We start from the raw sequence: 22,574 nt of genomic DNA on the forward strand, positions 1-22,574 counted from the left end.
GGGCTTGGAAGGTACTTAGCAGTGGTTTCAGACTGGGAGGGGGCTGTTTGTTGTCTTGGGTCCAGTTCTGGGCCCACATCCTGCCCCCACCCTGAGGGAACAGAAGCTCTGCTTCTCTCTGGGAACTGATGTGGGCTGGCCAGTGAAGGGTGCCCCCTGTGAGAGAGAGCCCTCCATTACCATTACAACAGCTAATGTCACAGACCCCACAAAGCAGCTGGGGCCCCAAATGCAGGGTAACCCTAACCCCACCAGTGATTGAAACAGATAGAGGGGCAGCTCTCCCACACAATGCGCAGGCCTCACTTCTCTCCTCCTCCTCCTTCCACTTCCTCAAGAGCCTTTGTCTTCTGGTCCCTTGGGCTTGGAGCCTCTCTCATTCCCGGCAAACACTGCCCATTAAATTCAAAACTGAGGCCTCTGGGGAAAGGGTCTGGCGCTTTCGTTCCCTCCCTCCTCTTATGTTCCACACGCTATCCCGCATCCTCATCTGCCTGGGGAGCAGATAAGAAGCCCAGCTTTGAGAAGAGGGGCAAGCTGGTGACTGCTTCACATCCGTCCCTGGTTTTGTTTTGTCCACCCCCGCCCCTGGCACCCCACAAGTCCCTCTCTGGATAAGGCCTTGGGTGAGACATTGCACCCGGCAGTGTTCAGAAGCTTTGGGAAATGTCCTGAGGTGAGCGGGATTTAGCTTGGCTTTGACAACTCAAGACTCTGTCCTGGGCCCTCTTATTTGCAATCTCAGTAACAGCTGGAAATGCCTGTATGCTCAGAAGTGCAGGGTCTCATGCCCCCCTCAGTACCCTAACTTGTGTTGGGGAAAGAAAGCTAGGAAGGATCTTTTGGGTTCCTTTGGGAGCTCCTGAAAAAGGTGGGTGGCAGAGCTCCAGGTCTTGAAAAATTTCCTGCCACAGCTATATGAGGAGGGAGAGGAAGTAACTGCTCAAAACTTCTGGTTTTCCCTCACTGGGAGATCTACATTTCCAAAGAGATTTGGTTAGTGTTCAGTACTTCAATCTTGAATCTTTCTTAGACATTGATAAAAGCCATGCATCTTCTATGCAGAAAAGTGGGTGGATGTAAACCTGAGCACACACTTACATTCTAAGGGCTCGGGGACCCCTGGTTAAGAATTGCTGAATTCTAGATGGAGGTATAAGTTTTGGAACCAAAATGAGAGCAGAGAAGTTTCCACGTGGAGTGGAGGAACAGATTCCACCTGAAGGAGTGGCTGAGCCCGGCAGTCGGCTGGCTGACTTGCAGGGCCTGTACCTCCATTTCAGGTACAGGAGCCCCCCCACACCCCCATTAACCCTGTGCTGGGTTTGGGAGGGAAAGCCGGGAGGCAGAGAAGCTCTGACACTTCTGCCCAGCGCTCGGCCATGAGGTATGTTATGGAATGGAGGTGAGGAAGGGAAAGGCCTGAACGCATGTGCTCTCTGTCTAGGTACTGGCTAAGCATTCTGACCACCCATAGCTCATTTCCACGTCACGACAACTGCACTGTAAATGAGAGGCTACTACTCTACTTTCATTGATGAGGATGGTGAGATTTAGGGAGTTAACTGTTCAAGGTCATCCAGATAGTGGGGTCTCCAGCATCAAAGCCCAGCTGCAGTAGTCAGATTTGTTACTGCAGAAATTCTTTCCATCCTATTCCCATGGCATCTATGGCAGCCCAGGGGCAAGCAAGCTGGGTGCTGTTACACTATTTCTGGCCTCACTCACCATGGTGCCAGATGTGCATACCAGGTTCCTCACTGTCCTCCCAGCACGTACCAGACTCAACGCCAACTTTTCACTCTAATGTGATCTGTGCCTCAACTACTCCCATAGCTTAACAGAGTTTGAATTTAATTTCAAGGCACAGCGAACTAACATCCTGCTTTCTCTTTGCTATCTTCCCCGACTAGATCCAGTCCTATCCCTCTCCCCTACTGAGCTAACATAGGCTCTTTCCCCCTTCCCTCAGCCTGGCTTTGTTCTAGACATTTCTACATCATGCTGTCTTGACTGGGAACCTTTCCATGGCAGGGCCCATGTTGCCTAGCCTGGTGGTGCACATATACCAGGCATTTCAAAAGTTCTTCCTCTCGATGACTCCAGTGTTAATTGTGTAGACAGGAACACCTAACCCAGTAGTTCGAGATGTTTCCAAGGGCTCCCTGCCTCATCTGGTAGACAGGCTTTCTCCTCCCCGGCAGGCTCTGCCTGCTGCAGTCCTCAGTCCAGTTGAGGGGGGCGCAATGTCTGTCATCCAGTTCACCAACTATAGCCACACTGTGCAAAAGGGGCGGGAGAACAAAAGACCATGAGACAGCACCGTGGCTTTTGAAACAGGTACATAGGCTCTCTTGTTTAATAGCAGTTAAAAGAGGAAAATGTACAGGAGGAATAAACATGCTCTTTCCACACAGGAGGGTTTCCACTAACCATGAGGCCCGTCTGCATCAGTAGCTTTACTAGTGAGTTTTAAAGAAAAAAATTCCCTTTAGAGTTAAAAATGGACTCTCCTAAATTTCCTCCATAAATGTGCAAAATAAAAAGGCCATTTCCAATACATTAGTGAAAAGTAATTGCAAACACAGGCAAATAAAAAAAAAAGATACAAAGAAAAAAAACAAAAAAAAAGAGGCAATTGAAGCAGCCAGGAGCAGAGCCCTGGGGGAAGGGAGGCTAAGGTAGGGGGATTTCTGCAGCAGGCCCCAGGAAGTGTGCTCAAGGGCCTTATGAGGAAGGTCATGGCCAATGCCAATCTTAGGGATAAAAGGCCCTGGGTCTGGGACTTGCTGAGCAAGTCAAGTGTGCAGGGAAGCTAGGCTGGCTTTGAGGCCTGGGAGGCTGTTAGGCCCAGCACACAACGCAAACACCGGGGGCAGCTCCACGGAAGCTTTATATTCCCTTTGCCAGGGGACTCTGCTGGTTCCAGTTTCCAGGTCCTGTTCTTTCCAACCATCCAACAGCTTCACTTACAGTCACCTCAAAGAGACTTTCCTGTGACTGTTAAAAGCATGCAAGCTGACTATATTACTACCGAAACGCACTAGGGTCCCAAAGCAGACTGTCACTTCAGGAACACAGACCCGGTTTCCCCCAAAACTTGGCCAAGACAGGAAGCTGGTCGGCTTCCCGTCACCCACGTTCTCAGCCTCTTGTTGAGGCTCCCAGGGCACTTCTACATCTCTGGGCATTTGAGGCCAGATCTTAGGAGTCTGAGGGGCAGGGCACACAAGCAACGCACAGGTCTTCTCAAGGGCTGGCCCCACTACAGGCCTACAAACAAAACTGAAAAATCCCACTTCACCGATTCAAACAGCTTGGACATTGCTGGTCCCTGTGTTTGACCTTTCCCTGCCCACCAAGAGTGTCTGTACAGACAGCTCAGCAGCAGCATGTTGGTTTTGCTGGGGAAGACGGCAGGCAGACTGAGAGGGAAGGAGAGAGCTACCACAAGCCCTGCCTTTATGAGTCTCGAGCTTGAATAGGCTTTTTCTTTAGAGGGACTTGTGTGAGCAAGGTGCAGAGTGACTTTTCATTCCTCTCCCCTCTTCACTTTTTCGTCTCTAGCACAGTTTTCTTCCAGGGTACAAATGCAAGACCAGACCAGCAATGATGACAAAAAGATAACAATTGTGACATACTTAAGGTTCACTCCAGCCCCACTTCAACGTCTCAGTGCTCAAAGCTGAAGGGATCGTGCTGCAAACTGGGGACTAGAGAGGGAGGGTGTTTGGGGCCCCTTTTAAGCAGTAGGACTTCAGATTAGTGTAATCATTTCTTGCTCTTTTTCAGTAAAATCCAGGGCTTGGGAGACGGCATCTTGGGTCTTATTCCCATCGGCCCTTGCCTTCCCTTGGTTTTTGAAGTTCTGGGTAGCAGCCTTTATCTCTGACCCTCATCTTAAGACCCTGGGCCAACCACGGAGCCCCCAGTATGAGACTCAGAAGGCGTGTACAGAGCTCACAGGCAGCCCAGTCTCCAGCTCTGAGGAAGGCTGTATATCTCAGTGTGTATTCTCTTTCCTGTGGTTTTCAAGTTGTGATGGGATAAGGGGGGGAAGGGGTGGAGAATGGAAAAGGAAGCACTGCCCTCCCCAGAAGCAACTCAGTAGCTGACAAAGGCAGTGAAGAAATCTGTTTGATGAGTGTCTCCGCCCACTAATCCAAGCTGGAAATGCCTGTGTGGCTTATTTGTCATTGTTGGGTGATGCACAATTATACTCTTGCCAGTAGTCATCACAGCATCTTCCTGAAGTGTCTTCAAGTGCAGATTCCTCTGACTGACCTCATAGCAAAGCCCTTGCAATAAGCCTCTGGGACAGGGACGCAGTCCCCCAGCTACGCCAACTCCAGAGTCGGGGGAATAGGATCATAGACAGTTTTTCTCAGGCAGGGCCAAAAGATGGCTATGGGGATCTCAGAAGAGGATTGAAGCCTTGGGCTTGAGCAAGAGCTTTGCATCCAGGCTACGACTCAGTGAGGGGAGGCTGGGCCCGAGGCAACACGCCACCAGCCATGGCTGGCCTGTCTACTTCAGGGTGACAGTGGCTCTACCGCTCCAGGCATCCAGTCCAATTGTGGCTGCCCCCACAGTGCAGAATTGGTGATATTTCCTTTAAAGATGAAGATGGTGGCCAGAAAGCTGGTTTTAAAACACAAAGGAATAATCTCAAGTAATCTTCAGGTTTTACCTAAGGGTAAAGTAAGGGCCATTTTTAGGCTTCTGGAATCTGACTTATGCCAATGACACTGCTGGAGGGGGCCAAGTCTGAGGCTGTCTGTGAGGACCCATGGAATTAACTGTTGACCTATGACTTGAACCAACTGCCCTGAGCCTGAAAGAATGAAACGAGCTGAATGGGGAGGAGCTGAGGCTCTGAGTCCATCCACACGGGCCTTCTGCTGTGGGGGCCACCTCCATTAGTCATGGGGCCCAATTCTTACCACTGCATACTCAGCTCTATCCTGCTCCAGAAGAACTAGCAGTAAAAGCATTGGGTCAGATCGAAGCTAAAGAAACTGCCATCCCTGGGGGACTGGAGTGAAGCTGTCATCTTGCCACATGCCTTGTTCACCAGCTAATGAAAGTCAGTGGACTGAGGAGATGAAGCCCCAGAACTACGTGCTGGTCTTTCGCATAGGAAATGGTTGTGTTTTGCAGGCTCCTTCCTGTGTTAGGAAGAATCAGCCTCACCTGTGTGGTGAATGGGGCACCCAGGAGAGGATGGCATATACCGTGTGGTCCTTCTGCCTGCTCCCCTTACCTCCCAGTGCCAAGTACCCATGTTGGCCCTGTCGTTCCTGAGCCCCAGACCTCAGCTCTAGAGCTGTGGATGAAAGGTGGTCCATTGCATTGGGACTCATGACACCACCATGTCCAGGATAACACAGAGAGCATGGTAATAACTTGCCCTGAGTCCCAGCCCAGCAATAGCTCATCTGCTCGCTGATTCCTGTGCCTCTTTTACTATCGGGAAAGGTTATGCGAATACTGTACAGAGGTTATTAAAAAAATACATTTTCTCTCTTTGCAGAAGAATGCACAAGTGCAGGGCCCGCCTGGGCAGGTGCGGCCCGCGGGCCTCACGAGTGGTGAGCGCTGATGAGCGCCCGGAGCTGCTTGGCCACAGTGTCGATCAGTTTCTGCTTGTCTCGCTCATTTTTCCGAAACTGTGCAAACATGTTGTTCTTGCGGCTGGTGTCCTTCATCCTGAACAGAGAGAGAAGGAAAGAGAGCCAAGTGTGTGGAAGGGGAAGGATGGCATGGTGCACCTTAGCTGTCCCCCAGGGCCGAGAGTGCAGAACCCACCCATTGTCCTGCCGGCCCCCACTGCCCTCTCACATTCAGTCACTGGAAACAGTCGAGAGCCAGCTATGGAGGGGCCAACCCCTTTATTGCCCATACCCACCCTACCTACCTCACTCCCATCTCCAGGTATGCACCTGTTACAGGTGTCTGGGACATGCTATGGCGATGATGGTCAACGGGCTCTTACAGAATGTCTAGGATCTACTTACCACCTCCTAAGCCTGCTTAACCCTGCTGGGACCCTAGAGCTGGTAATTGAAAAGTAAAGCAGAAAAAGCCTCTGAACCAGCAATCCCAAGGGGACATGAAAACCAAAGCCCCTGTATAATTCTAAACCTCATTGTAGGTAGTTATGCTATCCCATCCCTAATAAAACTAGAGCTTGACTGATCTCTTTTCTTTTGTCTCAGAGTAAGGACCCAGAGGCCGTGAGGTAGCAGAGGGCATGGTGCCGAGGAAAGCAGATGACAAAGGTTGGGCTATCCGCTCACTTCATAAACCAGGGCTTTTGGCAAGAGAAACCCCTGACTTCTGCAAGGCTTCTACATCCTCAGACGTTTGGAAAACTTTCTATTACTAAGTCACTCTAAAGTCCCAGAGATGGCATATTCCTAGAGCACAAACCATGGGCAGTTCTGTCAGATGGAGAGACAACTGGGAGGCATGAATCAAGAAAGTTAAGGCCAGGCTGAGATTGTCACAGAAACCCCGGTCTGACTAAGCCGTGGAGACGGAACCCAGGAATCTTACTCCCTGCAGAGGGCCCATGAGCCCTGACATCTGCTGGTAACTGTTAACTTTGGCGCCAGCCTCTGTGCACTGAGAACACTGCCCAGGCCAATGTCTCCCTGTGGTAGGGATAGGCTGCCTGTCACCATCATTCGCCAGAAGCTGGGCCATCTCTCTGACCTCACAACTTCCTGGGCTGCACAGAGACCACCTAGAAGAGCGGAGGGAAGGAACCTCCCCCTGAGGAGTAAACCACTCCCAGGCAGACTTCCCGGGGCCTCCTGCCAATCCTGGCCATTGTTTTCTGTGGGGTGGCCCTGTGCAGAGGGGCAGATTAGAGGCCAGTGGATCACAGGCCAGAGACCCCACAAGGGCCTTTATATCCATGTAGGAAGAAGGCTCTGATGAGCACCAGAGCTGTATGGGTCTGGCTGACAGCGACAGCCACAATCGAACTGCGGCTTCTCTCTCTGAGCTAAGTTTAAGGACCTTCAAGCTGGAATTACTGCACATAAGGTACAACCACCCACAGGAGGAGGCCTGTCCTGGGAGGGGAGGACGAAGGAGAGGAACTGAGGTTTCGAGGTTTAGGTTGAAAAGCAAGCACAAGGGTCCTCAAGGCTGTGATGATTACGGCGCTTGGTCATTTCCACATGAATCGCACAGTTGTGCTTGTGGGACTGGCCTGGGTTTAGATTATTTACCCCAGAGAAGGACTCTCTTTCTTTCCTTAGATGTGCTGTAAATCTAAACAAAAACAACACAAAATGAAACAAAAAGACAGACAGAAGAAAACCACTTCCTACATTTATAGAACACTTAATGCCCTGTGTGATCCTTAGTTTCAGGATCCCTCACATCAGCCCAGAGACAGGCAGCTTGAGCTGGCTTTCAGCTCCCACAGGGAAGCTGCTCCAGGAAGGTAGGATAAAGGGCAGGGGGTAGTCTCTGAGTCTCAGAGGCTAGGGTATCTTAGCCATGTAAGCCTGGAGTTAGGATTATTTGAAAGATAAACTCAAGTGTCCCGAGGGCGGACGGTAGCATGCTGGTTTGTACTCTAGAATGCTCTCCAAACAAAGGAGAGCCCTCCCCACCTCCCATCCCATTCTGTAAGCCCAGGGTCCTCATCTGCTTTGGCTATGGCACCTCTCAATGACCCGAGGGTCTCCTCTCTTTCCTGAATGTCCTCATCAGGTCTTTGGGTCTTTCCATGACTGACTCTATTAAGGAGTGCCAGGCTGTAAAGGAGAGAGTGCCAGGCTGTGGTGGTATAGCTGGCTATGGGGAAAGCAGGAATGGGTCAGGTAAAGGGACTGATTCCTATGAGGCTGGGAAATACAGATTTTAGTGATCTGGGTGGCCTTTGGCTCAACTATGTTTGGAATGCAGCTTTTGAACCCTGCTGCTTGCTAGGGGTAAGGACATAGTTTTGCCGCTGGCTCGGTCCCCAGCGTGCTTCAGAGAGGCTGATTATTTTACCCTGTTGTTGACCCACAGGAAGTCAATAAGCCAGTACTTCTCGGATCTAGAGATTCTCAGCAACCGATGAGTAAGGGACTATTGAGAGAGGTAACTGGCTGAGAGGGAATCCCAGAGCCCATTTGGACACATAATGAATATGATATCTAAGCACCAACTCAAAAGCCAAAATGTCCCCCATTTCAGCTGGGTACTGAGAACTCTGGGATTAGGTCTTGCCTGTAATAATAAAAAGGCTTTCACGGGAGACATAGGTTCCAGAACTTAAAGCCATGGGCCACACCGCCAGGAGGTAGGGGAGACTGATGAGGAGCTGCCTTCTGTCAGGGCTGAATTTCAGGCCCTGCACCAGCGAGACTTTTGCCTGTGTTAGGAAGCTGCGTGAGAAACCCTTTACCTGGCACTGCTGGGGGGAAATCCCTGCCGCCACTCCCAGCCCCAAAGGAATTGCTGAGCCAAGGGTCACTCCAAGGACCAAGGACAGAGGGAGGCAGCCAGCCACTTGGCACCAGGCTGGTTTAGTAGATTAGTATGTCAGGGTGGGGACAACTCACGTGGTAGGGATTTTAGTGTAATCATTAGTGTCAATGAGGAAACCAGAAGGACTTGCCTCAAAGTGATGCAAAAGGCCCAAGTGGATAAAATACTTACTCTCTAGATATCCTAGGGAGGAAGGTCATTGAAAGAGAGAACCATGGGAAACAAAGTTAAAATGGAAACGTCAGTCTCTGTCCTATTCTGGATAAAGTTGCACTCTGGGCTCTTATTTTCTTGGCTCCAAACACATACCTCTGCATCCTGCTCGTGCCCATTTTCCATCCCCTCCTCTTCTATCCCCCTACCATATGCATAGTAGGAGGGGTACACCTTAGCCTCTCCTTCTGCTTCAGACTCCATTCTGACCTAGACTCTGATCTTTGCTTCCCAGGATTTGAGGCCTGCTTGACTGGCCATAGGTAGATTTCCTACATAACTCGATGTAGGATACTCATCTAAGAGGCTTCTAAGAAAGTGGGAGTGAACTAGTCTGAAGACAAGAAAAAGCTTCCCTTCCTGGGTTCTGGCCTGCCAGCTCTCCACTAGGTTAGCAAAAGCCAGAGCCACTCTGCAGTGCACAGCAAACGGCAACATGTAGGTGATGTACTGGTAAGCTGCGAGATTGTGGAGCTGGCCAGCCCAATTTCAGTGGTGGCAGCTTTTGCCACGTAGTGACGACCTATGGCAAGAATCAGACATCTCCAACACAGCTTTCTTGGGCCAGTCAGCACAATAAAGCTCAATCTGGCGGGGCGGGGGGTGTTGGGGGGGGTGGCTGGGGAAGGTTTCAGGAAGTCCGGGAACTTCTCTGCTAGGAACGGAGACACCATCTGTTCTGGGAGGCTGTTCTATCCATCATCACACCCCAGATGGTCGGGGCCAGACTCACTGCTCACCAGGCTGGCCTGAGCCCCCAACTAAGGCATCTTCTTTCCTTGTCGTCTCTCGTTAAAGCTACATTGCCCACTAAGCTCCAAGGTAACGTCAGAGCCCACTGACCCGCACTTGGCCTAGCTCGTGGGTTCATGGCGTAAGAGGCGGCCAGAGGACCGGCCTGCTGAATGCATGATGGAGACTGCCGATAGTGCCCACGGCAACCTCGAGAGCAGGGCCTCTCTGCTGTCTTTTGGAGGTGCTGGCACAGATAACACTACCCTCCACGTCCCACCCCCATCGCCAATCCCACTTCTCCACTTCGCGACACAGACCACGGGACTGGGTACTCACTTCTCAAGCAGGGTCAGAGCTGTCACTGGGTTTACACGGAGGTACTTGCAGTTGGGCTGGCCATAGTCGGCAAGGTAGGTTGACCAATCCCACTGGATGAAGAGATCTAAGAGCTGTAAAATATCCAAATCCACACCCCGGGGATTAATCAGACAGACAAGACAAACCCCTCAGAAACCCCTAGCATCCTTCATTATCAGCTAAGAGTAGTGTTGAAAAATAGAAACACAGATGTAATAAGAGAAGGAATGGTTACAGACTGTAATGCAACTAAGAAAATAAACGAGTCATCATTAGAGGTCAGCCATCTCTGCCATAAGCACTGTATGTTGCTAAGACCACACGCTAGCAGTTAGCTGAGGTCTGAACAGAAACTAACATGGGACTGAAGCATAACACAAGACTATCATAATAATCACTCATTTAATAAATACTTACTGAATGCCTGCCATGTGTCAAGTACCATTCTAGCAGCTCAGAATTCAACAATGAACACATAAAGGGGGACGTGGTCCTGTGCCACATATGCAATCGTATGAGCTCTGAGGTCAAAAGGTCAAGTACCTTTTTCAAGTACTACGTTCACGACTTGCTGCATGGAGTTTGCCCAGGCCACCCAGCTGGCACGTCCACATACCCAGCCCACACACCAACAAGACACAGACAACACAAAAACACTGAACCAAGGCACAGATGGGTGACGGAGCACGAGCATGAGGAAATGCGTGCTGGACACTGGCTGAGCAGATGGAAACCAGGGCCGTGGAGGGCAGGACTGAAAAACGGCCCATGACTAAGGACGCAGAGTCTGAACCGGGATTATGAGTGCTAGAGAGGAGTGCCAAAAACTAGATGTGTATTTATAAGAAGATAAGGAGAGTTTTCTGAGGGTCAACTGAGTTCTCAGACTGGGGGAAATTTTGACTTAGAGAAACTGAATTTTGTCAAAGGCTTTCCTGCCCAGCCAGTTTTAGCCTTAGGTATCACTCCAACAAATATTTAAAAAATTTTAGCTAAAAAAGTAAATAACTAAATAAATAAAGTCAGTGCGTTTCAAAGGTCGGGGTAATGAAATGGAAGCTGTTCGCTCGCCTGCATAAGCTTCTAGAAGGGGCACCGTCCCAGACTCACGTCACTGCATAGAAGGAGGGACGCTCTAAAAAATCTCCAGTAATGAGAGACATATACGCGTTTTTGGATTCCAGACAGTTCCTTACTTCTACTTTTCTAAGAGATAAGGACATAAGTCAGTGGCTGTCTCTCTGTGCAGAACAAAGGCACAGAAGCCTGGACTCCAATCCAGTGCCAGAGCCTGGGCTCCAGGCACGCCTTCCCCCGTCTGTCTTCACTGTGCAGCTGGGCAAACAGGCAATGTGGGCCCTGCCCTGCTTGGCCAAGCCCCCACTTCCATCCATTCTCTTAGAATAGCTGTTATGAACTTCCTCAGGCAGGATGGGAATTGGCTGCCGTCCCAAGCCTAAAACTGAGAAAAGCCCCTATACCCTCAGCCAAGAAAGGGATGCTGAAGATGAGAGGCGAGGGGAGCGAGGCAAACAGACACGTTGGTTGGTCTGGACCAGCATGGCCCCAAAGGGCCCTCTCAGGCCTCTTGAAGTCTTGCCTGTTTGAGTTGGCAAGTAAAAGGGCTTCTACCGCTTCCTTCTGCTGCCCCGAGGCCTCACAGAGCTCTCCTTCAGAGGAGAATTTCCTGACTTCCTCTTTTCACCTTGGGATCTCTGTCCATCGTGTCCAAAGACCACTGGAGCTAGTGCCTCTTTACTCGCTCCCAGGGAACGCAGTCGGCACTCAGAGTGCTCCTTGTTCAGAAGTTCTTCTAGTCCTGAGCTTCACACATAAGGTTATGCTTCCTGCCCCCCTTCTCCCCCCCTCCGCTCCCCCACATAAATCCCAGGGCAAAATTATGGAAAAGGAGATAGCATTTTCTTAATGGAAGTTCTTTCTCAGAAAATGTTGGAGAACCTTGGGGAGCCTTTTACTGTTTGCACCCTAAGGAACTAACAGAAAAAAACTGAATGAATAACAAATAAGTTTAATTAGAAAAATTTGAAAACCTGACTTCTTAAAACTATGTTAGGTACCACTTTTCAGATGTGGACATATACATGGCATTGAATGAAACTACCTTCTCTATTAATGAATTCCTAATTTCTGTGATGGAATGAATAGTGTCAGTATTTTCTGATTTATTGCAAAGAACACCACGTCTTCCTGGCTGATGCAACGTGGGTAAATCACCAATGGGGTGTGGAAGACAATTCATGACTTAGCTCGAAGGTTTTCTGTTTTTATCTTGCTGTGAAAGTCTCTTAATGCCAGTACTGAGCCTAAGAGCTCTGGGGTGACAAGCTACCTAATGTATCCCACTTGGAGGCATGGAAGCTACACACCTCCATTAAGCTCAACCAGTGTGAGCCTGGAGATCACACTGGGTCTGTATTCTTTCCACACTGGCCGATACCTAGATCTCGGGGTCTTCTCTGAGAGAGATGGACATAGACTGGAGTCTGGGGGCGACCTAACTAAGTTAGCTGCCTGGGGGCACAGTTCTTTTCGATTCCACAGAACAGTGTTAGAATAAAGAGGCCAAGTCAACCAGTAGAACTATTTATCGACACAGCACTTTGATTTCAGGACTATGAATTTCACAGGGGAATCACGCCCCACCCCCCCCACCCCCCAACCCCCACCCCCCAGCCTGGTTCTCCACTGACAATGGCTTTGTCAGGTCTTAATAAAATGTCTCCCGGTATGCAGAGCCTCTGTCATCACTAACAGTCGCATTCTTTTTCATTAAACATTTTTTCCATTTGGAAATAATTTCAAGCTTATCAGAAAGTTGAAAGAATAAGCATAGTGTAGAGAATACTACATACCCTCCCACTAGATCCATTGTCCACATTTTACTCACACACTCCATCATTTGTATTCTCTCTCTTTCTCTCTTTTCACACACATGCGCACGTGATATTTCTTTTCTGAGTTTCTTGAGAGTAAAGTGCACATATCATGGGCCTTTATCCCCAAATATTCAGTGTTCCTAAGAATTAGGGATATTCTCTTACTTAACCACAGTATAGTTTTCAACTTTAGTAAATTTAATATTAATAACTGTCTATATTCTAATTTTATGAATTGACCCAATAATGTCCTATATAGTTTTTTTTTGGGGGGGATCTACTATAACATATAGTTTAGGATTAGGTATTATATTTAGTTGTCTATTTAGTCTCCTTTAATCTAGACTATTTCCACAGGTTTCTCTTTCTTGTACAATATTGGCATTTTTGAAGAATATAGTTTGCTGCCTCTTTTTTTTCACCCTAGTTTTTTTTTTTTTTTTTTTTCATGCTTTCTCATAACAACATTTAAGACATGCATTTCTGGCCAGAATACCACATAAGTGATGCTGTGTCCTCAGGGTATCACATTGGGAGGTATGCAATATTCATTTGTCTAATTGGTGATACTAATTTTGGTCACCCAGTCAAGATGTTGTCTGATTTTTCCATGTCTAGGTGGTATGTTTTCCTTTGCAACTAGTGAACCACTGAGGAGAGAACTCAGATGCACGTGTAATTCTCCCAATTAAAATTTCCCCTTAGATTTAGCATCCGTCGAGGACTCTTGTCTGATTCAGTCTTTACTACGATAGCTACAAACTGATTATATTCCAACTCCTGCCTTCTCTCCACGTTTATCAGTTGTGACTCAGCATCTACCACAGGCAAGTGCTCTCCCTTCTTCCCCATTCATTTATCTATTTATTATTGGTAAGGACTCATGGTTTTCTGTTTTTTCAATGCCTTATATTCATTACTATACCTAATTATTTGGATGCTCAAATTGTCCCAGATTTGGCAAATAGGAGCCCCTTCAAATTGGATCCCATGTCCTTGTGACATGCCCCCATCATTTTTTTGAGCACTTCCTTACTTTCTGGAATAATGAGGTGTTGCAGGCTCATCTTGCATATACTGTGCCCCAGCCTTGCAACCAGCCATCTCTCTGATGAGCTCTGGTTTCTTTCAGTGGAAATGTTATTAGAGATCAAGGGTGCTAGATGTGCTCAATGCTACTAGAGAGTCTTTTTAAATTGCTACTGGGGGGCAATCTGTAGGGAATTAAGCCCCTTCAGCAGAAAGCTAGGAAATGTACGAGTTATGACAATTAAGTTGGTGAACTTGCCACCATGCGCTTACATTGGCAGAACTGTACAAACAGCTCGGTAAGTTTTCATAACCTTGCTATATTAGTGTCTCACTGCCACACGTGTCGACATGTGGCAGTATCTTGCTGAGTGGCGTTCATTATTGCTGTTGTGTGTTTCTGTGCGCCATCACAAGAATGTCTGAGCTTGAATTAGAGCAACGAACAAACATTAAATTTCTTGTTAAACTTGGCAAGACTAGAAGTGAAATCAGGGACATGTTAGTCCAAGTTTACGGGGATAATGCCATGAAGAAGTTGGCAGTGTACAAATAGATTAAACGTTTTTCTGAGGAGAGAGAATGCGTCACTGATGAAGAGAGGTCAGGGCAGCCAGGAACGAGCAGAACTGACAAAAACATTGCAAAAATTCATCGAATTGTGTGTCAAAATTGTCGGCTGACTGTGAGAAGCATAGCAGACCAAGTAAACATCAATAGAGAAATGGTTATGAAAATCTTAACTGACAATCTTGGCAGAGAAAGGTGTGTGCAAAAATGGTCTCGAAGGAGCTCACTGATGAAAAGCAAAGGAGACTCGAACTTTGCCAAGACCTTTTGGAGAGGCAAGACGATGTTTTGGGCCGTGTTATCACTGGTGATGAAACATGGGTGTACCAATACGATCCTGAAACAAAGTGTCAAAGTGTACAATGGAAGTCAGCCAATTCTCCAGAACCAAAAAATTTCCGTCAGTCCAAATCAAGAGTCAAAACGATGTTGCTAACCTTTTTTGATATCAGAGGGATTATTCATTATGAATTTGTACCAACTGGACAAACAGTTAACCAAGTTTACTATTTGGAAGTGCTGAGAAGGCTGCATTGAAAAGTTAGATGAAAATGACCTGAACTGTTTGCCAACAATTAATTCATGGCTCTTGCATCACGACAGTGCACAAGCTCACATGGCACTGTCTGTGAGGGAGTTTTTAGCCAGTAAACAAATAACTGTATTGGAACACCCTCTCTACTCACCTGATCTGGCCCCCAATGACTTCTTTCTTTACCCAAAGATAAAAGAAATATTGACAGGAAGACATTTTGATGACATTCAGGACATCAAGGGTAACTCGACAACAACTCTGATGGCAATTCCAGAAAATTAGTTCCAAAATTGCTTTGAAGGGTGGACTAGACGCTGGTGTTGGTGCATAGCTTCCTAAGGGGAGTACTTTGAAGGAAACCATAGTGATATTCAGCAATGAGGTATGTAGCACTTTTTCTAGGATGAGTTCGCGAACTTAATTGTCCGACCTCGTATTTACTTAACATTTTTTCTTTGTATTGATTCATGTTTTGATCATAAGAAAAATGTAAAAGAACATTTTACATCTCTATTATAAATGGGAAACCACTCTTGCTTGCCATAAATAGAAGATAAATACTAGCTCCATAATGAGATCTTCTCTTTGTCATCACAAAGACTAAAAAGAACTAGCTTTTTTACAATACAATTTAGTGTTTAATGGTGCACCTGGGTAGTACCCACACCCTTACCTTGATTAGCACTTTCTACGGTCTTCTGTACCTCTAGTACTCCATCTACCCTATGTGTTGGGATTAGTTTGTGACTTTAGCCAAGTGCTGAGTGATGACCGTGAGCCTGGAATAGAGTTCAATGGTCTATGCGTACAAAGAAGCACTTGTAATAGAAGTTTTAGTTGAGCATCAGTCTCATTATGAGAGAAGATCAGTGTGCACATGGGCTGGTCAGCAGGATCCATAGCCAAGGGCCTGGTCTGGCTGGTGAGGCCTGGTGAGCATGGATGGGCTGGACAACCTGCTAACACAACCACAAGGACAGGTCATTGTTTCCCATGACCAGGTATCCTTATTAGTTGTGAGTTTCCCTGTCGTTGGCTCTTGATGAGGACTTCTGCATCAGAACACTGTTAAAATTCTTGATTCTGCATGCGATCACTTCTGATAGAATTTACAGACCCACACTTTGTGCCTGCACTGTGTTCACTGTATTTGTATAACCTTCGTAAGTTTAAAAAGTTCAAGTAAAGTAACCTCTTCTAATATTTACTCACAGAATTTGAAATATGAATAATAAAACATATTTACTTATCTCAGGTTTTCGTAGTGTAGATATAAACCCACTGAATTAAGAAAATGTTTTTAAAGTATCTAATTGTACAAGGAACAGGGCTGGCCCTTTCAAGTGATATTAAAAGAAATGGTTTCCCCTCATATAGAATAAAAGAAAAACATGAATAACTGCAATCCAAGCCAAATGAGTTACATGCTATTAAATGACTAACGGACTACTCCTCCTTTTGAACTATCAACTGAATATTTTGCAAAGTTTTCCACTTATAAGAAAATTTAAATAGCAAATATAAATTGTGGTATAAACTACACACACACACACACACACACACACACACACACACGCACACGTGTGCACAGTATACTCTAAGTTTATTCTCATTATTAGAGAACACCTTAAAGGTGATGGGAATAATCTCAGAAATATCAAATGCCAGTTATGCTTATATCTATGTCATAGAGTTCACTATGGAAATCTGCCTGCATTTGATTAACAGCAGTGGCAGATTTAAAATTTTAATTTGAAGTAATTTTAGACTCACATAAATGTTGCAAAAATAGTTTACAGTCCTCTATACCCTTCACCCAGCTTCTCTAATATTCACATATTACATTACTGTGGTACAATGATCATAACCAAGAAATTAACATTGGTATAATACTATTAACTAAACTATGACTTTATTCCAATTGTACCATATTTTCCACTAATGTCCTTTTCCTGATCCAATCCAGACTCCCACATTGTAATTTAGCATGTTCCTTAGTCTCTTCCAATCTGTTGCAGTTTCTCGTTTTTATCTTTCAAGACCTTGATACTTATGAATAGTCTACTTTTAATCATTTATTTTGTAGAATGTCCCTCAACTTCGGTCTGCCCAATATTTTCCCATGCTTAGATTGAGGCAGTAACTCTGAACCAGCGGAGATCTTGCCTCCCAGGGGTCACTTGGCAATGTGCGCAGACATTTTTGGCTGTAACAAGGCTGGGGGTAGTGGTGGTGGTGAGTCTACGGGCATCTCGTGGGGAGAAGCCAAGGGTGCTGTTAAACACCCTACAATACTTGGGACAGCTCCCCACAACTGCCGGACCCAAAATGTCCATAGTGTCGAGGTTAAGAGACTCTGGATTGAGGGTATGTATTTTTTTTTAAAAAATACTACCAAAGTGATATTGTGTCCTTCTTAGCGCATCCTACCAGGTGTACATTATGTCCATATATCTCATTATTGGTGATATTAACCTTGATCACTCGGTTAAGGTGGTGGCTGATGAGTTTCTCCACTGCAAAGTTACTATTTTTACCTTTGTAGTTAATATATTTCTTTGGGGAGCTATACTTTGAGACTATATAAATATCCTGTTTCTCCTTAAATTTTGTCCCCAAACTTTTAACATCTATCGGTGGACCATGCCTGAAAGAATATTTACTGTGGTGTTTGACTATTTCCCTCATTCTTTCTGTAGTTATTAATTGGAATCCTTCTGTAAGGAAAAGGGCTGTCCCTTCTCTTCCATTTATTTATTTGTCCAATTATTTATATCAGTATGATCTCATGGATATTTATTTTATTTCATGGGTTACAATCTAATACAATCATTATTCATTTTGTTGTTCAAAGTGTTCCAGCTTGGTCACTAGGGACTCCTTCAGACTGGCTCTCTTGTGTATTTTCAGGACCTCCCCTTATCCTTTTTAGAATACTCCCTTACTTTCTGGCACTAGAAGATGTTCCAAGCTCATCTTGTAGCTTTCCTGACCCTGCTCTGGAATCAGTCACTTCTCCAAGTTCTTTTAAGTGGAGAATGGTTTTTAGAAACCGAGATCTGGGCACTGAGCATGTTCATTTCTGCGGAGGCATAATTGCTTCTAGGCCCTCTCAGTTGGCAGAGCTAAGAAATATATGTATGTTTACTGACTTGCACATACAAACACATCTATATTTACTTCTGTATCTATTTTTATGTGTATATTAAAGCCATGAGTTCATATTTGATGTCTCCATTTCCAGTCCAACACCACGGGTTCTAAGCCTTCCCTCTTTCCTAATTTATCACTTCTTTCTCTGACAGTGAGAAACCTGGCTCTCATTATCTATAATATATTTTACCTACAGTTGACCTTGAACAACATGGGTTTGAACTGCATGGGTCGACTTACACACAGATTTTTTCCCATAAATACCTGTACTGTTTTCGATCTGCAGTTGGGAGTGCTTGGATGTGGAGAGCTGACTGTATGCATTGATCTACGGCATTTTACATAGGGCACTTGAGCATCGTGGATTCTGGTATCCACAGGGGTCCTGGAACCAATCCCCTGCAGATACCAAGGGACAACTAAGTTTTTGGGGAATCAAAAGTTAAATGTGGATTTTTGATTGAGTGGGGGGTCGGCTCCCCTAACCCCCACGCTGTTCAAGGGTCAATTGTATTTGTTCAATCCTAGTATAAAGCAGTTTCAGAATTGTTAATCTATACCCCTGTGAGAAACAAATTCAGTAACTAGAGTATAGTATTTGTATGTTTTGTCTTTAGGCTTTCCAGTCAAAATACTGGTTTTTAAATTATTTGGGTTAGTTCTTTTCTTACTCATTCCTTTCAGTGTGGTTATATTTTTCTTTCATAATTCAGTTAGATTTGTTTTTCACTGGTCGTGTTGCATTTTGGATCCCCCCGTACATTCTAGTTGATTTTAATTATTAATTTATTTTAGGGAATGCATCAGAGCTATGTCAGAAGTATCGCTCCCTCCTCATCCCAACTAACCTCTTCTCTTCTCCCCTCTTCTTTCTACATCTTTCCAAGTCACCTCTTGCAGGTAACCAATCCAGTTTCTGGTTTACCCTTTTTTTATTTCTTTTGCACAATGGGAAGATACATGTGCATTTTCTTATGTACTCTTCTTTCTCACATGAAGGGGAACATACTATAAATACTCTTGCTTAACAGCATATCCTAGCACTTACTACCTACATGCTAACTGCTTATTAATGATCATATTCTTGATTTAGTCATACAAATGATCTTTTTGTAAACTAGATAATCATTTTCAAGAGCCAGACAAGACATTATGTTTTGGGGCATTTTATCGTTAAACTGGTAGAACAGGAGAGTGTTAGATATTTATACAATAGGATACACTGATAAATGTTAGGGCTACATCAATTCAAAGAAAACTCAACCAGTCATTAATGATGCTTTGACCTCAAACACAGACTATTTGTTTATGGTATTCATCACACTAGAAGAACTAAACTAATGTGGTAGTTGACACGACAGCTTATAAGCTACATAGGTTAATAAAAATAGTAAATTTTGTGATTATTGGTTATTACACAGAAATTTGGACAAGTAGGAAAGGATAGGTCTCAAATTATAATTCTGATTTCATGGGAGTTAGGGGGTATGGAGGAACAAGACCCAGACAGGAAAAGCAACTTGCTCAAAAGCACAAGGTAGACAAGAGGTAGAGGTGGGTTGATGCTGGCGCTTCCCAGGATGCCATGCTGTTTATTTTTGAAAATCCTCATTGATTTGGTCTCTGGGTTAGGTACTTGCCTGAGGCTAGGTCAAATTTCTGACCAATCTTTCTTTATTGCAATGGTAGCTGAGAAAGACTAGAAAAATCCAAATGGGTCAAAGTGAAAAATTAGTCCAAGGCCACAGAGTGAGTTAATTGGACAGAGTACAGATAACATTATAATAGCAGAACGAATGCAGACTTTCAGGAAAGACCTTCAGAGGGAGATTTATTAAGATAAAGTAGGACTCTGTTTACCCTTGTTAATGCATACCAACATACCCACTTCTCTAGCAGCAAACGTAGAAGTAATTCAAGTGGATGAGTTGTTCACGGGAAGGGAATCTTCAAGTAAGAATTATAAGCTAACATTCAATCAAATGATCCTGAGGTGGCCATTATATTCTCTTAGGCAGAAAGGATTACCCCCAAACCCTCAAAGAGAGTAAAAATGAAGAGCCTGGTGAAGAATGAATGTCCCACTTGTTCCCACTACGGGAGTAGTGTCATTAGTAAACCAATTCATATCACGCCTATTCTTGGTGAGAGTTGTTTTATATATTCTTGCCTTTTGCACTAATTCCTGTGATATGAGCCTCATCTCCCATGTAGATGGGGGGCTCCCCAAGGATGGGGATTATGTTTTCTCCTCTGACTACTCCACAGCATGGGCTAGCATAAGCTAGATTTCCAGCAGTTAGTCAGCAAAGACATGTTACATGGAATTAAAATAGGTGAACTGACTTTTATAGAAATGATATTGGCTAGATGGTGGGACTGATGTATAATTTGTGTTACTCACAACAAACTTGCCGAATGGACCAGACCTAGGGTCCTCCTGACAAGTATTAGAAGGAAGGTTGTGTGAGAAAGAAGAAAACTTCAAACAGGAGAGATAATACCCATGATACGTGAGTGGAAACCCAGCCCTGAATATTCGATTCCAAGGTTCCAGGGGAAGATACTTTCGACTAGGGAAGGGGAACTCAGCAGCCACTTGGCTCCAAGGTGACATCTGGGCTGGCTCCTGGTGGGCAGCATGGGGCCTACCTCATGTTAGAAAGACTTCCTCTTCCCCAAATGCCTACAAAGATTCCATGGGGAGCAAAGGATTGGGGGAGCTAAGCTAACACACAAAGACACACTGACAACAGTTTCCCCTCTCTCTCCTAGAGGTGATTTTCTGACATGATTTTTTTTCTTGAACAGGCACACTGAATCCTGTAGAGAACTGTACCCCCAGAGCTGGTGTGTCCTTGAAGTACACTTGATGTAACGAAAACCTGAATTTGCATTCTGTATACATCCCAGAAAAATTTTCATGTTAAAGAGGATAGACTACAATATGATTTTAAATAACATGCTCCTCTGGTACACTTAACATATAATCTAACTGCCAAAATTCTAAATATGCTACCTCTTCAGAACACGGCTACTATATAAAGTACAGTATACTTACTCAAGAGAACAATAATATACAGAACACGAAACCAGGAGAAGTTTCTTTTGTCTACTCCCTGCCTTTGACAGGATGAAACCAATCACATCTTTATAAAGTATTTTTCATAAAAACTGATGCACAGGTGCCTTTCAGGAGACACAGCAAAAAGAGCCTCAGGCTGGTGGTCTTGGGACTGACAGTGTGACGCCAGATAAGCCACCAAATCTATTTTTCTTGTTCAGGTATGGAATCATAATAGCTCCTATCAACAGCTGAGGGCAGATCAAATGATTGCGAAAAGTCCACTAAAAACATATAATTGACTGGTGACTCATTTGTGTTTATTGCCCAAGATCTCCCCCAACTCCTTGTCCCTGGGGGTGCTGGGCCACGCATTCCAAAGACAGATCAGCCTACCTCCCACATATCCTCAGGAGCACTTGCTGACACAGAAACCTGGGCAAACGCAGGGACTAGAGATCAGGAACTATTTTAACACACTGAAATTGAGTACCGACAATGTATCAGGCATTCTTCTAGGCACACGAAACGATGAATAAGACATCTCTAGCCTTGAGGAACTCAGTCTGGTAAATAACAGACACAGAATGAAGTAAGCACTCTAAAAGGTAGGCTAACAGGGTGCAAAGAAAGTTCAAAAGAAGGACATCTACGCCTGAGCCAGGTAGGTGGGGCCTGCTCTAGGAATAAGCAAGACAAATGCGGCAAGTAATAAATGGCCACATATACTAAGCTAAGGAGACTGAATTTTAGCCTGGAGCCTTCTCTACTTGTTTTCCTCAAGGTTGCTATCTGCTTTCTTTGTGATTATGGGATGGAAAACTATAGTCACCACTTGTTTTTGTAAATAAAGTTTTATTGGAACACAGCCATGCTCGCTGGTTAACCGATGATTTATGATTGCTTATGTGTTATAACAGCTGAGTTAAGAAGTGACGAAGACCATATGGCTTGAAAAACATGAAATATTCACTATCCAGTTTGTTACAGAAAAAGTTTGCCTCTAGATCCAGGCGAGGGAGGAAGGACCGTGTGCTCTGAAGTTCTCTCAGATGTAAGATGTCTAATATCTTCTAAATTAAAAGAAGGAAAGAAAATGGCTTCAGGGAGACCCTTCTAATTGTAATGAGGTGGCAAAACGTCATTATCTTAATATCTGGCATCAGAATTCATTTAGGGCAGAGAAATGTGTTTGGGGAAAATCTTGCTGTGTAAGATACCCAGGGTGACAAGACATGCAGTAGAAAAGGTAGAGGAATATGTTACTCTAGTTCTTGAGAGGCAGAGAGCTAATCTAAAGAGAGGAGACTTAACTAGTATGTGTGAGAGGGCTAAGGAGGATAGTCCCATCGGTATTGTGACCCCAAACCTCTTTGGAGACCTGCCATGTCTGTTGAGTGACCTTTTCAAAGCTGTTTGCTGTGTAGTAGGTGATTTCCCCTAAAAAGCCACCCCCTCAATCCCAATTTTTAGACAAATCTATTCTGCTCTCAATTAGCTGTGTGAATGATTATTATTATTTTAT

General features: G+C 45.2%; 1 protein-coding gene across 2 annotated transcripts in view; it reads right to left on the reverse strand.

Annotated features, from left to right (window-relative positions):
* Nucleotides 1–2,325: 2,325 nt before the first annotated feature.
* EXOC6B (exocyst complex component 6B) overlaps nt 2,326–22,574 on the reverse strand; it is a 626,283-nt gene continuing 606,034 nt past the window's right edge. For both annotated transcript variants that reach the window (XM_074332164.1, XM_074332163.1), the window contains 2 exons: nt 9,781–9,893; nt 2,326–5,709 (listed from right to left, as the gene is read on the reverse strand). In XM_074332164.1, the coding sequence (XP_074188265.1) occupies nt 5,583–5,709; nt 9,781–9,893 (240 nt within the window). In that variant the 3' untranslated portion in view covers nt 2,326–5,582. The remainder of the gene's footprint in view (nt 5,710–9,780; nt 9,894–22,574) is intronic.

Source organism: Rhinolophus sinicus, linkage group LG05 (genome assembly GCF_036562045.2).
Source record: "Rhinolophus sinicus isolate RSC01 linkage group LG05, ASM3656204v1, whole genome shotgun sequence".
NCBI lineage: Eukaryota > Metazoa > Chordata > Mammalia > Chiroptera > Rhinolophidae > Rhinolophus > Rhinolophus sinicus.